Source organism: Pelmatolapia mariae, linkage group LG23 (assembly GCF_036321145.2).
Source record: "Pelmatolapia mariae isolate MD_Pm_ZW linkage group LG23, Pm_UMD_F_2, whole genome shotgun sequence".
NCBI classification, from domain to species: domain Eukaryota; kingdom Metazoa; phylum Chordata; class Actinopteri; order Cichliformes; family Cichlidae; genus Pelmatolapia; species Pelmatolapia mariae.
Genome location: NC_086246.1, coordinates 39,588,815 through 39,604,056, shown reverse-complemented (window position 1 = coordinate 39,604,056; position 15,242 = coordinate 39,588,815). Strand labels below are relative to the sequence as shown.

The following is a 15,242-nucleotide window of genomic DNA, read 5'->3' as shown; positions in this document are numbered from 1 at the left end:
AGCATGTGCATCAAAATAAACTATAAATAAGCATAAAGTCAAACATGACTTAAAAACACCAGCGTAGGCTTATAAGGCCCTGAAGGCAAAAAACTACATTTTCCGCGAAAATGATGTCACGTCCGGTTTCAGGCAGGTAATGGCGGACATGCGATAGTTTGCACTGACCTATATTCCAACTAGGAAGTGTTATGAACAGCTGATCGGATCGGCATAGCATGTTTCTGGAATATTATGTTTTTGTTGCTGCAAGTGCTTTTTATGCAGTTTTTGCAAAGCTATATGTGGAAGGAAACCGTGACCTAGCAAGCTAATGGCATAAGACCTAAGCACAACTCCTCCGGTTTCATATGCAAAAAAAATAATTGCGCTAGCTTACGTGGTTCCAGTTCTACAGAGATTTAAAAATAGTTAGGCAAAATGGAGTGTGCCTGCTCTGACCGGTTTTATAGGGTTAATGATAATTAGGTTAGAAACGATAGAAGACAAATGGCATGATAGACACTTTCCTATCGTCCACACGATATATATCGTCATATCGCCCAGCACTACCGTGACGGAAGAGGGTGTCATGCTGACATCTTCATACCTGAACCATGTTTGGAGCCCCACTACCTAAATCCTCAGTTAGTAGACTTCACAGGTAGGCGGCATTTACCTTGTAATGCCAAGTTGGCCTGGCAAAGACTGGTCTGGCCCGCTCGATGGCAAAATATGAACTTTCACGTTTGATAGTTTTTCCTAATGAAAAGACAAAGTAACCAACAAATATATAAACGCTTAAAGAAAAATCTGTTTTCTTTTTTTTTATCTACTATAGCAGTTTCCTTTTTTACAGCAGGTTTCTTCAGTTCATTACAGCAGCATTTCTTAATCATGTAGAAAAACAGATATGTGGTTGAAACTGCACTTCCTGTTTCCACACGTCTCTGAGATCAAATGTGTAGGTAAACCTCTTCACAAAGACAGAAAGAGAAGCTTCACTGGTCCGGTTCACGTAAGTTCAAAGTGGGCTGCATGTGGCCCACGATGTAAAATAAGTTGATAAAAAATGCGTCTCTGTATAAGATACTGGAGTTTTTGAGAAGTCAGCATCATTAGTGATGTGTGTGTGTGTGTGTGTGTGTGTGTGTGTGTGTGTCAGCCCTGAGAAAGACTAACAGCCTGTTCACTGTTGTCCTGCCCTCCTGCAAGCCTGAATCAGAGAGATGGATATGAAATTGATGGGTGATTAAAAACCACAATTAATGACATTGTTTTTAAAAATATGTCAGCTTTAAAAAGAAATGGAGAACGTTATAATAAACATAAATGAAGAAAAACGTAAATAAAAAATCTAGTCCTGCATAAGAGAACCGCTTCAGTCACTAACTTAGTCACTTGAGGATTAATGGTCCGGTGAGGTCTGTAAAAACAAACAGCTTCTACTGCTTCAGTTCACAGACGTGTTACCTTATTCTGTGTTGAATGCCTGTGATGCCTCAGAGAAAGCCTCCCAAAAGGCCCGTGCACTGAAGCTTTCCACCTGAAGCCAGGCCTGTGGCGTTCCCCGGTTACCGCCTGTGGCTTCGGGGTAATGAGGATACAACCTTACAACATGGACAGATGAGATTCCTCAGAAATGTATGTCTTCTGTGCTTTTGTCCTTTTTCCAACCTGGAAAACTTAAGTGTACTACTGCAGAGAGGTGAATACATGATGGGGAGAAACAGGAGTGTAGATGTTGATTACTTTTTCATCAAAGTGCAATTCCTGTTTCCCACAAGTGTGACTGAAAACATCCAGGCTGGTGTGCTTCAAACACCGCCTTGATACAATGAACATTTCCTGCCATTCCTCACTGATGATTTATAAGGTATGGTGAACCTTGGCTTTATCACCGGGGGAAAACGTCCACAAATGGCTCCGAGACCTTGACTGTCTGCACAACAAGCCTGCAGCTGTGAAAATGCTGAGGGGAGTAACAGCTCCTCGAAGCCGCTCAGGTCTCCCTCTGACAACATGTTTTCTGCTCGTCTTCCAGCGCGAATGCTTCCAGATCTCCGGTGTGGGTTCATTAAGATAACCCATTCTCTTCCCATGACCTTTAATGCTAAGTTTACCCAAAATGCAGGCAGACCACACAGTTATCTGATTCGTTTCTCATCTGACATAGATGAAAATAAATTAATGACATTTCAGTTATGAAACAAACTAAAACAGATTGTAACTGTGAAATATTTTGCTCCCGAACGGTTTCTTTTCCACAAAGCTTCTCTAAAAATTAGAAAAAGATATTAACTGAATGAAAATTAAGCAAAATAAAACAAATGACATTATATTTTGTACTTAATAAACATTAATATAAAAAGTGTTAAAAGACTGCAGTCCTTATAAACCAGATTATTTCCTGGTTTGCAATAGTTATTTTTGTTGTAATTTTAGAAATGTTAAAATGACTCCGGGTGCTGCTGTAATGTTTTTATGAGCTGTAATAGTTAATTTCTTCAGTTTTTTAAAAATATGGACTCTGAAAATAACGATTCAAAAACTGCATTTGCAAACACTGGCTTTGAATTCATTGCACATCTTGGCTTTTTCATTCAAAGACTTCATGGTTCAGTTGGTTTAACAGGTGAAGTACTGAAGGTTTCATGTTTTAGTTGATGAAATCAAAATTCAGTCAGGAGTTCCTCAGGGATCTGTCCTTAGTCCGCTACTCTTTAATATGCTCATAATATGTCTTATAAAAACAGATCAGACTTTTATTTAGAGTAGAATAAAAACCTTTTAACAGTGTTTAGTAGTGTCACCAGTGATCATACATTTACACACGGAGCCGGGGGCAGGAAATGGTTAGCCTGAAGCAGGGATGTCCAACTGATTATGGATCGTGGGCCACATTCAGCCCACTTTGGTCTTAAGTGTACCTGACCAGTGAAACGCCCCGCTCTGTCAGAGTAAAGAAGCTTAACTACATGTGAATCTTAATATAAGAAAGTGCAACTTCAACTCTCCGTCTCAGTTTTTCCATATATAATGTCAAATGTCCTCAGCCCCATCCTCTACACCCTGTACGCCCACGACTGTGTCACCTCCAACAAAGATAACATCATTTTGAAGTTCGCGGACGACACTGCAGTGATCGGTCGCATCACTGGAGGGGACGAAGCGGCTTACAGGAGAGAGGTGGCCGGTCTGGTGTCATGGTGTGAGGACAACAACCTCACCCTCAACACTGACAAGACAAAGGAGATGATAGTGGACACGAGGAAGAAGAGGAGGCCTCATCAGCCGCTGTTTATCCGGGGCCTTGAAGTGGAGAGGGTGAGCAGTTTTAGATACCTGGGCGTCTACATCTCTGAGGACCTCACCTGGACACTGAACACCACACAGCTGGTCAAGAAGGCTCAGCAGCGGCTGTATTTCGTGAGGAGGCTGAGGAAATTTGGTATGTCGGCCAAGAACCTCAGCAGGTTCTACAGCTGCATTGTGGAGAGCACACTGACCAGCTGCATCACTGCATGGTACGGCAGCACTACTGCCATGGACCGCAAACACCTGCAGAGAGTGATAACAACTGCGGAGAAGATCATCAGGACTCCGCTGCCCTCTCTGCACAGCATCTACCATCGCAGAGTCCAGAGGAGAGCTGCCTCCATCCTCAAAGACCCCACACACCCCCAACACGGACTGTTCTCGCTTCTGCCCTCGGGACAGAGGTTTAGAAGTGTGAAATCCAGAACATCCAGACTCAACAACTCCTTCTTCCCCACTGCCATCAGACTCTTGAACAAGCCGACCTATTTTTGAACATTAATAATAATTTTTTGCACATCAGGTCATCCTGCATATTAAGCCAGCATATTAAGCTATAGCTCTTTTGCACACATCTCTGTTTCACACTTCAATATTTTGTCTCCTTTTCTGTCTTCATTTATTTATTTGTACTATTTGTATTTATCTGTTCTATTTCTATTGTATATATTAATCGGCATCTGTGGGTGGACAGCAAAGAAAGAATTTCATTGCACAGACAAATACCTTTTTTCTTTGAACACATGGCAATAAACATTTTGAATCTTGAAATCAAAGAAATGTTCCATCATAAATAAATAAATGTGTAATATTACAGAAAAAAAAACTAATTTCTGGAGCAGATGGTGAAAAAAAAAAAAAAAAACAGGAACTTTTTTTGTCATGTAATCACTTTGGTGTAGCATGAGCGACTGTGGCAGAGTTCTTTATTAGCAGGAAAAGCCATAAAATGTAAGAAAATACATTTAAACGTCCAAAATTTATGCCGTCCTTCAAGTGAACTGGGTTGGAGTCATTGCTGGGTGATTCTGGACTGATGTTGGACATCCCCCGCTTAGAGAAACAGAAAGATGAAAAACAGTGGATGTGGCTGAAGTTTCCCTTCAAGGCTTTCTGCCAGCAGTCTCTCTAAGAGAAAGAGCCATCAGTCCAAAGCAACAAGTAAGCAGATTTACTAAAATGCAAAGTGTTTCTTTAAAGTCGTTTTGAGCTTTGCTGTCGACGTGATGGAAGCAAACTTCCAGTTCTACTGTCCTCTTTAAGTTAAGCAGCGTGCATATTAGCTCTGCAGCCACGAAACATTAAACAACACTCTTCATCTTTCAGCCTGGCGTGTTCTGTGAAAGGTTTGTGAGAAACTTTCTTTCTCGAACCTGTTTGTGTCTGCTAGATAAGTATGTTCAGTGTGTCCAAAGTCGTCTTCTGTTTACATCTGTGTCCCGTTTTCTGTCTGATTTTAGAATGTTCTCCACAAGCAGGTTAAAATATCTCAAATACTGACAATCTCAGTCATCAAGGACACACAGCGCTGCTATTTTGGCAGAAAGGGGACCCCAGGTGGTGAGAAGGGGAGGTCTGAGGATGTAACTCCCATCCTGTGAGAGATCTGACCACACAGACGCACGCTCAGACACTAAAAACATGTTGGGTCTGCTCGTTCTTTACAGCGAGGCGCTGACACTCTGCTGGACCCTGCAACCGGCCCAGGACCCCACAGTAACCGGTCAGACGCCGCTCAGCTGATTAATTAATAACTCGTTAACTTTGAATGGAAAAATGCATGCATGTGGTTATTGCTTCAGACTGGTTCTTTAGTGCGTGAAGTAATTTGTCCGTTTCAGAGTACTCACTCCCATCAGCGAAGACCCCATCATCACCATCATCATCAGCAGCAGCAGCGCCTCATGCTGCACCATGCTTCGTGGAGGACATCTTTGCAGCGTTGCGTGAGGGTGTGGGGGACAGCGGCGAACTAACAAACAGCAGTTTGGTTCTGTTTGGATTCTGCTCGCAGTCTGCCCACTCATCAGCCTCGGTCTCGTTAGACCTCGCTAACAAGAAGAGCAGCTTGGAGGTTCTGCACCCAGCTGCAGGTAAAAGCTGAAACCACATTCTTGCTATTTTTCTTTCTTCACTTTGTAAATTGATTGGTTTTGTTCTTTTAGTACACGTATCAGAGGAAGAGGAGCAAGGAACAATCATGCTGACCTTTGACCTCCCACGGTCTCCTTCCCTCATGACGAATCCCGTGCTGCTCTTGGCCTTTGAAAGTCCACTGGCACGAGGAGACCTGGAAGTTGCTTTCACTAGTCGGTCTCTGCAGCCAAACACGCAGGTAAAGAGAGCTCAGGTGCAAACGCTGATTCAAGGCTGCTGTCAAACATAAGGCCCGGGAGCCAGAATGGGCCCAGCAAAGAGTCCACACTAGACGGCTTTGAGCTACTGGACGTTTTTCTGTAATTTTGCACATTTATTTTCTTCATTTACTACAGAAACTTTTCTCTGTCATGCACAAAAACTGAGGCTTGGTGTACAAATTGCACTTTTTTTTTCATATTAAGATGTCTCAGTGATGAAATGTGCAGTTAAACTTCTCACACTCACCGAAAGAGGAGTTTCACTTAAGATCACAGCGAGCTGCATCAAGTGGCACTCAATGTAAAACGGGTTTGCCATCCCTGCCTTAGGTGATAAAATGTAATGAAAGGTTTGCAGATCTCTAACTCTGGGTTTTTGTGTTGCTTTGTTTTCCAGGCTGTGTGCATTTCAGGAGACACGCAGTACGTAGTGCTGACAGGAAAATCATCAGAGGGGAGCGTTAATGACAGGTGGCAGATTACTGCTGAGACAAAACCCCCTCATATGAGTAAGCTATCATCTTCTTCATTTTATTTCCCCATCTCTGGTTCATTGTGTACCCTCCTTACATTTCCTCTCATTGTAGAGCAAAACCTAAAAAGCATCTTGATTGGTGAAAAATCAGGAAGTAACATCAGCATGAGTCCACTTCTGCTTTTCTCTGGGGGAACGGGAACTGATACGAGGTCGGCCCGGCTTTCTTTCTGCTGACATTCACTGTTGTCAGAGACGCGCTCAGCTTTGTTTTTTTGTTTGCTTTCCCAGCTGTGCTTCAGGCTCGCCCCCAGCATCACTACAAACCTCCTTCCTTTGTGAGATGAAACGCTTCCTGGGTGCTGTTCTGCCTCAGGAACACTTCGCGTCCCCTCCACTTCCTCTGGACTCCTTACAGTCTCTGCCTCCCCTCTCGCTTGGCTTATCCTCCAGCGAGACCCTGCTGGCAGTAATGATCAACTCCACAGCTCCCACAGTCTTTGGCTTCACGAGCTGGGGCTCCGTGTTGCCGGTGTGCCACGGAGAGCTGGCCCTGTCTGCTGCACTGTTAGAGGATCTCAGACAGAGACTGGACCAGACTTTGGTGCAAATGACAGAAATAATCAGAGAGGAAGAGGTTTCACCGGGAGCCAAGGAGAGCCTGGGGAGGCTCAAAGAACTGAGTGCGTTACAGAAGAAAGAACATGCCACAGGTGACATGTGCAAGAACAGTTATAGTTACATAGGAAGCATGTTCTTTTTTTAAATGAAACAACACCCTGCTGCACGATCGGGTGGATTTAAGTATCCCTCTGCAGCTTTCAACTCCCAGCTTTAGGAGATGTTGGGTGGAGGGAGTGGCCACGGATTCTCTAAACCCCATTTATAACAGGCCTTACAGTCAAAGGTTTATGGGTCGAAAACAGTAATCATGCTGCAGACTGTCTGTTCAGTTGTACAGGTCTCCCAGTGACCTATGAGTTCAGATTATTTTAAGTCTTGTGCACAAACAGATTCCTATTATTCAAATTTTAAAAGTTCTGAAGTCGGCAGATTAAAAACTAAATAAATTAGATCTCATTCATCAAAAGAACTAAAAACCTGGACAGGAAATATTTAGATAGATATCAGCAGATGTCTTTAAGAAAACTAATCATGTGAGTGTGTGTGAGCTTGGCTGACGTTCGTTTCTATTATTATATCATTTGCTGTTTTGTCAGTGGTAAAATTTGGATCTATATTACCCAGTGACCTTTGACATATATAGATCAGCAACTATATTAAATTTAATCTGATTACATTTTGTTATTTTGTCATTTTCCTCTGCTGTGTTCATCAGTTTATCAGCTCCACAGACTCTACAAACTGGGACTCATTTCCACTTTTGTTTTTTGCTTAGTGTGATTTTTGTCGTCACCGCTCTAAAGGTCACGTATATCCCCTTTTTAAGTGCTGCATGTGTTTTCTTTCTGTGTCCACCAGGAGGGAGTCAGTTCCGTGCGTTTCTTCTGCTGAAGGCTCTGCAGACGGTGGCCCAAACGTACGACGCGCAAAGAAAACTGCGGGCCACCAGAGCAGACCCCAGTTCGTCAGTGAGGGGCAGCGTCTGTGGGCTGAGGGCTCTCACCGTGTCCCTGACAAAGCTTCTTGTCGGCCCAAGCAGCGCAAACATTAACAATTGCCACGGCTCCTGCGCGTTCCCTCTGACCAACGGCAACAACCACGCCATCCTGCTCAACTCCCACATCGAGAGCGGCAACGCGGATGAGCGGTCGCCCTGCTGCGTGCCCGTGGCCTACGAAACCCTGGAGGTGGTGGACTGGAACGCAGATGGGACCTTCATCTCCATCAAGCCAGATGCGGTTGCGAGAGAGTGTGGATGCCGCTAGAGCTGTTCTCTTCTGTTACTTTACCCCAGCATTTATAACTTTCACACAACTGATTAGTTATGTGCATGTTTCAGTTATGAAATATCAATTACAATACACCACATGTTCTTCTAATTAAATATAACTACTTTTATGCTTTATTAAAGATCACAAGTCTTAAGATCACAAAGTTAATGTTAATGCTATTCATGTTAAGATATTTGATAATTAGTGGGATGCTAAAATGAATCAGATTTTGTCATTTTGAAAATATTTCTAAGTGGAATAATGTTTCTGAGTGTTAAACTGTTACAAGGATTAAATATAGCCTTCTCAAACTTGTAATAATTAAATGCAAAGTGTACCTAAAGTTCTGTATTAATAGCCATTCAGCTACATAAGCTACAGTATATGTTTTATGCTTTGATTTTAGGTTTCAGGATTGCTTTATTAGCAACTGGCTTCTTCCTCCTTCTTATCGCTCCGACTTCTTCAGATCCCCACCACCGGGTGAAGCTGTCCCATATGGAAACCTGGAGGCAGACAATGGGAGACAAGACACGTGTGATTCCATATCAATCAGCCCTAAATACTATGGAAATCCTATAATGTTGCATAATAAAAATTCTCATATATAATAATATTTGAGCATGTGATATTTAAAGAGATGATCCAAAGTCCAGTTTATTTTTGGTCCTCTGAGCTGTAGAGCTGTTTGTCCAGCTTGAGCATTTCCTAGATTTGGAGAAACCGGCTGTAGACATTTCTGCTGTCTTTGGAACATTTATGAAAATTATTATTGTTATATTATAAAATTATTAAGCACACGTCTTGCAGTACCAAAAATACGATAATGACTCTGTTACTCTCAAAAATAGCTGTGAAAGGTCCGGCATCCATCACCCAAAGAAGCTATTTTACCTGTGACAGGCAAGGTTATTACTGTTAACTAAAACTAACTTGTTACGCCCCTCTGCAGCCCCTAATCTCTTTGCAGTGGCAGTGCAAGAGTGTTCAGCTGTTGCTAATTGACCACACCTAATCAGGTGTGGATAAAGACATACTTGAGGCAGGCTTTATGGAGGCGCACTAGTCTTTGTCTTAGTGGTACCAGCTATTTTGGCTAACTTATTATATAATTTAAAATAAAACCTCTTCTCTGTGAAATTCTGGTGTTGGTCTCCATATTTATGTTGCAGCTTTTGAGCTGGCTCGTAACATAACTAAAATTAAAATACAGAGGAAATATTGTGGAGTTTTAGCATCTGTTAATCTCGTTTAACCTGTCAGCTGATGAGGTTTTGATAAACGTGTTTGAGACTTTGGATCTCTACCAGACAAAAACTTGTAGTTTGATTGAAATATATGTTCTGCTTTTTCTAAATCTTACCTCTGACATACAATAAAAGATTAAAACTAACACTGCACCGAATAAAAACTACACTAAACATTTTCGAGCAGTAAAAACAAAAAGTCAAAATAAAATAAAAACTTATTAGAGAATACAAAAAACTATAATAATTCTGGTGACAGGATGTAATCGTGGCGCCCCCCTTCAGCTGAACTACAGCTAGCTGCAAACCTCTTTTGGTTGGTATTTGTAATTCTCTCGAAGGAAAATACTTTCAGCATGAAACTGCTCACAGTTCTGGGGTGTGGGGCCTCCCTGCTGCTGCGGAGTCGGGGCAGTCTGCTTCTCCCCACTGCAGGGAAAAGGCTAACACCACCTGGGTCTGGGTGCAGTTTCCCCCTCCAGGGGCAAGGGTACCTAGACCCGGTTCTTAGAGTACGCTTGGGGAGTGTGATTGTGTGTACAGCGTCTCTTTATGTCTGTCTCCACGTTGGTTGAGTGTGGAGTAATTGCCTATGAGAGCATGAGGGTGGGAATGGATGTTTGTATTTGAGTGTGCCTGTATGTCTGTGTCTATATGTCAGGTTGGGTATCAGACGCCACCTCTCTGGGGGACATCTCAGGCCCTCCAAGGTTTGGAGGCCTATCTCCCCCTACCACTTCCCCTGCCGGTGGCAGACGCCCTCAGACATCGATGCGTTGGTGGTTCTTTGTGTCCGGGGGTGGGCGTCCGGGTACACACCGGCTCACTCCTTGGTGGCTGCTTATCGGGGCCTGGAACCTGGGGCTCGCTCGGGCCACTTCGGGGGTGGGGTGCCCTCGGCCTCTCGGCCTGGGGCTCGGTCACTCAGGCACAGCTGGCTGCCGGCGGAGCTCACGGGCACGTCACTGCAACCCCCCCTGGCTTCTGCTCCGCGGCTGCTGAGTGATCCCTCATCTGGGACTCTCCTCAGCTCTTTCTGGGACAGTGGCGCGGCTGCCCCTCTGTTGGTCTTCCTTGGTCTCTTGTGTTCTGGGGGCCTCTGGATGTCTGGAGTTTTGATCTCCTCCATACCTGCTTCATGCCCTGGAGGATGGGACTGTGGCCCCCCACACCCTCTAGCAGATCATTACATTAAGGAACCTTTTAAATACAAGCGCGCTCATGCTCACAGGTGTACACACAGGTGATCACACACACAAACTACACCCTTTTTGGCTCCTACCTCAAAGCACACTGTGCGCTGTCGATCTCACGTGCTGCACAATAATGTTTAATATCAAGTATGTAGTGTTATATTCCCATATATCATTGTGATGTTGTTTATTCTATTACTCTCGTTTTCTTCTGCTTGTTTTCTTTTTTCTTTCTCAACAGGTGATCGATATATGTATTTTTTGTCTGCTTATTTTGTTGGTTTTTGTTTTTTGCCCTTTATCCCCGTCCCTCTTCTCCGCTGTTTTTTTTTTTGTTTGTTTTGTTTTTTCCCCCCTCTTTCTTTCTCCCTTTTCTTTTCCCCTGTCCCGTATCTAGCAAGTAAAAAAAATAAAATAAAATAAAATAAACAATAAAAGGTAAATCAAATGGACCATTACGGCAAGGCTGGGATGGTCCATTTGGTAAAGTAAATCCGTTGGGCATCTTTCTTCGCCTTTAGACAATAATTCTGATGGCAAAAGAACCAAACGGTACAGGTTTAAAAAAAAAAGAAAAAAAAAAAGAAAAAAAAAGAAACTGCTCACAACAGTCTCATTAACGCATACATCTCCAAAAATGGGAAAATCACACCGAAATAGTCCAGGTGGGTGCACAGATGATGTCATCTAGACACGGGATGCACTCTGATGTCTTTAACGCTTAAAAACATGTGTGGAAGAATCAGAAACATGTGACCTTGATTGTACAACATAAAAATCTCAATGTATGTAAAATAAGACACACTATAAGATACACTTCTAATGTTGTTCTTTTAACACAGAGAAGCTCCAAATGCTGTTCACTGCTCTAGTCTACAGGATCGCCAGGCAGCTCTGCTCAGTACACCAACACGTGCATCTTACACAGTGTTTCATGCTTTATGCTTTGGGTTGAACAGATACTGCTATTGTCAGTCTTGCAAAACTTTATTTTTTCAGCCATGAGGTGTGATGGCTGCACTTACAGCCACACAGTGGTAATACCTACCATGTTAGTGTAGAGGCTTATAAGTAACATTGCATTCACATTTGTCTTTCTTTAAATATAGGAATTAATTTACAGGACAATAAATAACTGGTTTTGGTTTAGAGTTAATTCACATATCCACATAACACTGAATTCTAAAATAAGTGCGCACATTTTAGTTTACACTGTTATGTATGATTAATCTTTTGTTTTCTGAGTTGCCTTAGTTGCAGCTGCTCCAGTCCCTTGATTGAGGAGCCAAGAGGTGGAAAAGGGGCGGAGCGAGCTTTAAAGGAAGACTGCAAATTGGTTCATGCCATAACTCGGGACCAGGGGGGGAATTTGGAGTTCATTATGTTTGGTTTAGTTAGGTTTTGTGTGTTTTACCCCTTCTCCTGTTTTTGTGGGCTGATCAGCCACTATTTAAGTTTCCCCTTTGTCTCGTTAAGTTAGGTCAGTTTGTTTGGGTTATCAGTAGTGTTGTCAACTTTGAGTAGAGTTCTGTTATTTTGACCTCTTTTATGGGCCCAAGATTTTGATTCTTTTTGCATGATTTAACCAATTATGTTTTTGGGTTAAATAAAAAATCTTTTTTTTGGACTTTAACCTGTGCCTAAGTTTCCTTCACTGCTCGGTCCATCACAAGAGGGTAGGTTTGCTCATTCAGTCTTTAAAAAAGAGGAATAAAATTGTTTAAACCAGTAAGATTACATGTAAGGGGAGTATGGAACCATCCAGTGGTTCATCAGCTGTGTATTGACCAGGTATTTGTTAATTCTCAGCCATACAAACGGACACTTTACGGTTTCCTTATTTCCAAAATCTGACAAAGACTTTCTCAAAATCTCTATGAACTTACAGCAGGCCCATTATTCTCCATTTCGCCCTGTTTATCCTACTGTTGTTGCTTTATGATGCCAGGAGAAGCAGATATCATTAATATGGCCCTCTCAGACTGATAGCTTGTCACTGAGATGCTTGAACACCAAGAGAAGAAGATTTAAAGGCAGAAAAGCTAAAATGGCTCATTTCAGACAGTGGATAAACTGAAGGGTTGCGCCCATTAAAGGATAATGTTTAAGATATATGATTAAAAGTCCAAGTACTAAAATGCCGAGCTGGAAATGAGCACGACTCTGTATTCAGCTGTGGCTGATCCAGAAAACAGAGTAAAAAACTTTACTGTCCATCCATCCATTTTCCTCTGCTTAACTGGGGCTGGGTCGTGGGGGCAGCAGCCCAAGCAGAGATGCCCGAACTACCTCAACTGGCTCCTTTCGATGTGGAGGAGCGGCTCCTCCACATCGAAAGGAGGAAAACTTTACTGTATCTGTAAATTACACATAAAATCACCCTCAGTCTTTAAACAAGAACAAATGAACTGAAAGTTGCAGGCTAACTGACAGAATCACAACGAGAAACCATACCTGTGTTATTGAAGCACTCTGCAGACTTCCAAAGAAAGACCACACACCTGTCTCTTCAACAAAATAGTCCAGAGCATCTAGAAAACACAATCGCACGAAAGACTGAGAGCGTGTTACACAGAAGCTGTCGGCTGTTACAAATCACAGCAATCTGTCAGAAACAAGCTCAAAACATGTCTGATGTGGGTAAAGAGACAGTGCACTGGCACTCACCATGCACTTCGTTAACTCCTGAGCTCACCAGTAGCACAACCAGTGCCGCCACTAAACAGCGGTTCATAGTGAATCCTTTCCACGGATTTGGAACATCGCTCAGATTTTCAATGCACAGAATCCGCTCATAAGACACTGCAGACAGACACGAGTCAGACGCATTTAGTCCATGCTCAGTTTCATCAGTCTGGTCGCTGTTTAGTGAAACGTGTGTCTTACTCGTGAAGCCTTCAGACAGGCCTGCTCCAGCTTCAAAGGTTGAAAAATAACACTGCAATATGAGGAAAGATTCGGTACGACTGTGTGGTTGAGATTTAGTAAAGTAGCAGTACACAGAATACACAGAATGATCACACGTGGGGTTTGTTTCATCCTCGATATCTTATATCTGTGATCATATCCCACTTTCCCCTGTACTGCCTTTTGCACCCTCTTCCAAGCCACACACTGACATGTGACACTAACACAGCTTAAAATAGGCACAGGCAGCTCTTTAGAAAGACAAATATGGAGCTCAGAGTTTAGTTTGATACGAACCTCTAGATAGAAAAATACGCTTACCTGATTTTCAGTTGTGCTTAACCTCAGAGGTGAGGGATAGTAGAGCTGTGCTGCTGCGGTTGTGTACACGCTCTGCACCTCGCTTCTTTGCTTGATTGACAGGCACAGGTGTGAAAACAGGGAAAGGGACACTCAAATGTAATAGCAGTAAGCCAGTAGGTGAACGAGGATTAGCGACACCCGCCTTCCAGTGCCATGAACACTCCTACTCCTCCACAGCTCAGAGGCAGATAAGCCAGAGTTACCAGGGTGGTTTAAAAGTTTACTTAATTATGAGGAGGTCCTAAAACACAACACATTGTTAAAAGTTCATCATATAATAAATTAGTCCCAATTCAAATTAAAGCAGGCACCAACAGTGTCATCCCCAGAGCCATCCACACCCTCAGTGATTCTGTATGTTACTAAATTCACATAACACTGATGTGTATGATTGGGTACCTGCAGTCTCAGTGTATCGCTGTATATAGTGTCAATAAAGGCATCATCAGCAGTAATAACTTCTCCTTCTTCTTTCAATTCTTCTTTTGGCTGCTCCCTTCAGGGGTCACCACAGCACATCATCTGCATCCATTTCATCCTTTACCTACCATCCTCCTGTCACACCAACCCTCTGCAGGCCTTCCTCCGGCCTGGCAGCTCCATTTTTAACAGCCTTTGTCCAGTATATCCATATCCCTGCTCTGCACATGTCCAAACTTTGTCTGAAAAAAATTACTCAACCGGAGCAGTCCAGTCTTTTTGAACAGCAGTAATAACCTATTACTAAAATATGTACTCGGCTAGGGCTGGGCCATATCATACCGTTCACGGTAATACCGGTACAATGTTGGGCAACGATAAGAAAATGAAACATCGCGATAGAATTTGGGTAAAACGCGCATGCGCAGTGCCTTTGTTTTCATGCGCACATGGCGGAAAAAGCATGGCGGCAACAGAGAATCAGAAGGGCAAAAGCGGATCGTTGAATGAAACGGATGAACCAGAATTGGTTTGTAAAAATGCTGCAACTTCAGTGGTGTGGAACTGGTTTAGCATTCGTCCGTCAGATACACAACAAAGCACTATTTTTGGTAGAGCATGCTAGCGGGCCGTCGTTATTACCATGTTTTTTTTTGGAAAATACGGCACACTTAAAATCAATCCTTTGATTTTTCTGAAAATAGACGATTTTATGTGGTACACGGCGCTCGAAAATCTGTCAAATGTTTTAGTACGACTTTGCTAAGCTACGAACCCGCACCGCTTGATGGATTGTCGGAGCATTACGGCTATCGTAGGCAGGAGCCTCGCAGAGGGATACGTACTGTGCTTCAACATAATATTATCGTATTGTGTGTGTATAACGTCTTTTTAAGTTTTGTGGATATTATACATGGTTATGCTGAGGATATGTCGGCCAATTTCCACTGTCAGCAAGGAATTTGCATTTGCACTGTTAAATTTTTATATAACTTTAATGTACATAAAAAACAGCTGCTTGTTTAAGTGAAAATACATTGATGGGTTTTTTTTGCACTAATAAAGTTGTGGAGTTGTAAAGTATTTTG

General features: G+C 42.8%; 2 protein-coding genes across 2 annotated transcripts; one reads left to right on the top strand and one right to left on the bottom strand.

The window, feature by feature from the left end:
- The first annotated feature begins 4,842 nt into the window (after positions 1 to 4,842).
- amh (anti-Mullerian hormone) lies at positions 4,843 to 8,067 on the top strand. The gene is made up of 7 exons (XM_063466212.2): positions 4,843 to 5,020; positions 5,139 to 5,390; positions 5,463 to 5,632; positions 6,052 to 6,163; positions 6,242 to 6,341; positions 6,421 to 6,842; positions 7,612 to 8,067. Exons 1-7 carry the CDS (start codon positions 4,939 to 4,941, stop codon positions 8,016 to 8,018), a joined length of 1,545 nt encoding a protein of 514 aa, XP_063322282.1. The 5' UTR covers positions 4,843 to 4,938; the 3' UTR covers positions 8,019 to 8,067.
- Positions 8,068 to 8,413: 346 nt separating this feature from the next.
- LOC134620185 (uncharacterized) lies at positions 8,414 to 14,363 on the bottom strand. Its single transcript, XM_065469718.1, has 6 exons — positions 14,134 to 14,363; positions 13,693 to 13,975; positions 13,351 to 13,402; positions 13,132 to 13,266; positions 12,919 to 12,995; positions 8,414 to 8,530 (listed from the first exon to the last, which is right to left on the bottom strand). Coding segments are annotated over exons 3-6 (330 nt in total). The 5' UTR covers positions 13,352 to 13,402; positions 13,693 to 13,975; positions 14,134 to 14,363.
- Between the last annotated feature and the right edge of the window lie 879 nt (positions 14,364 to 15,242).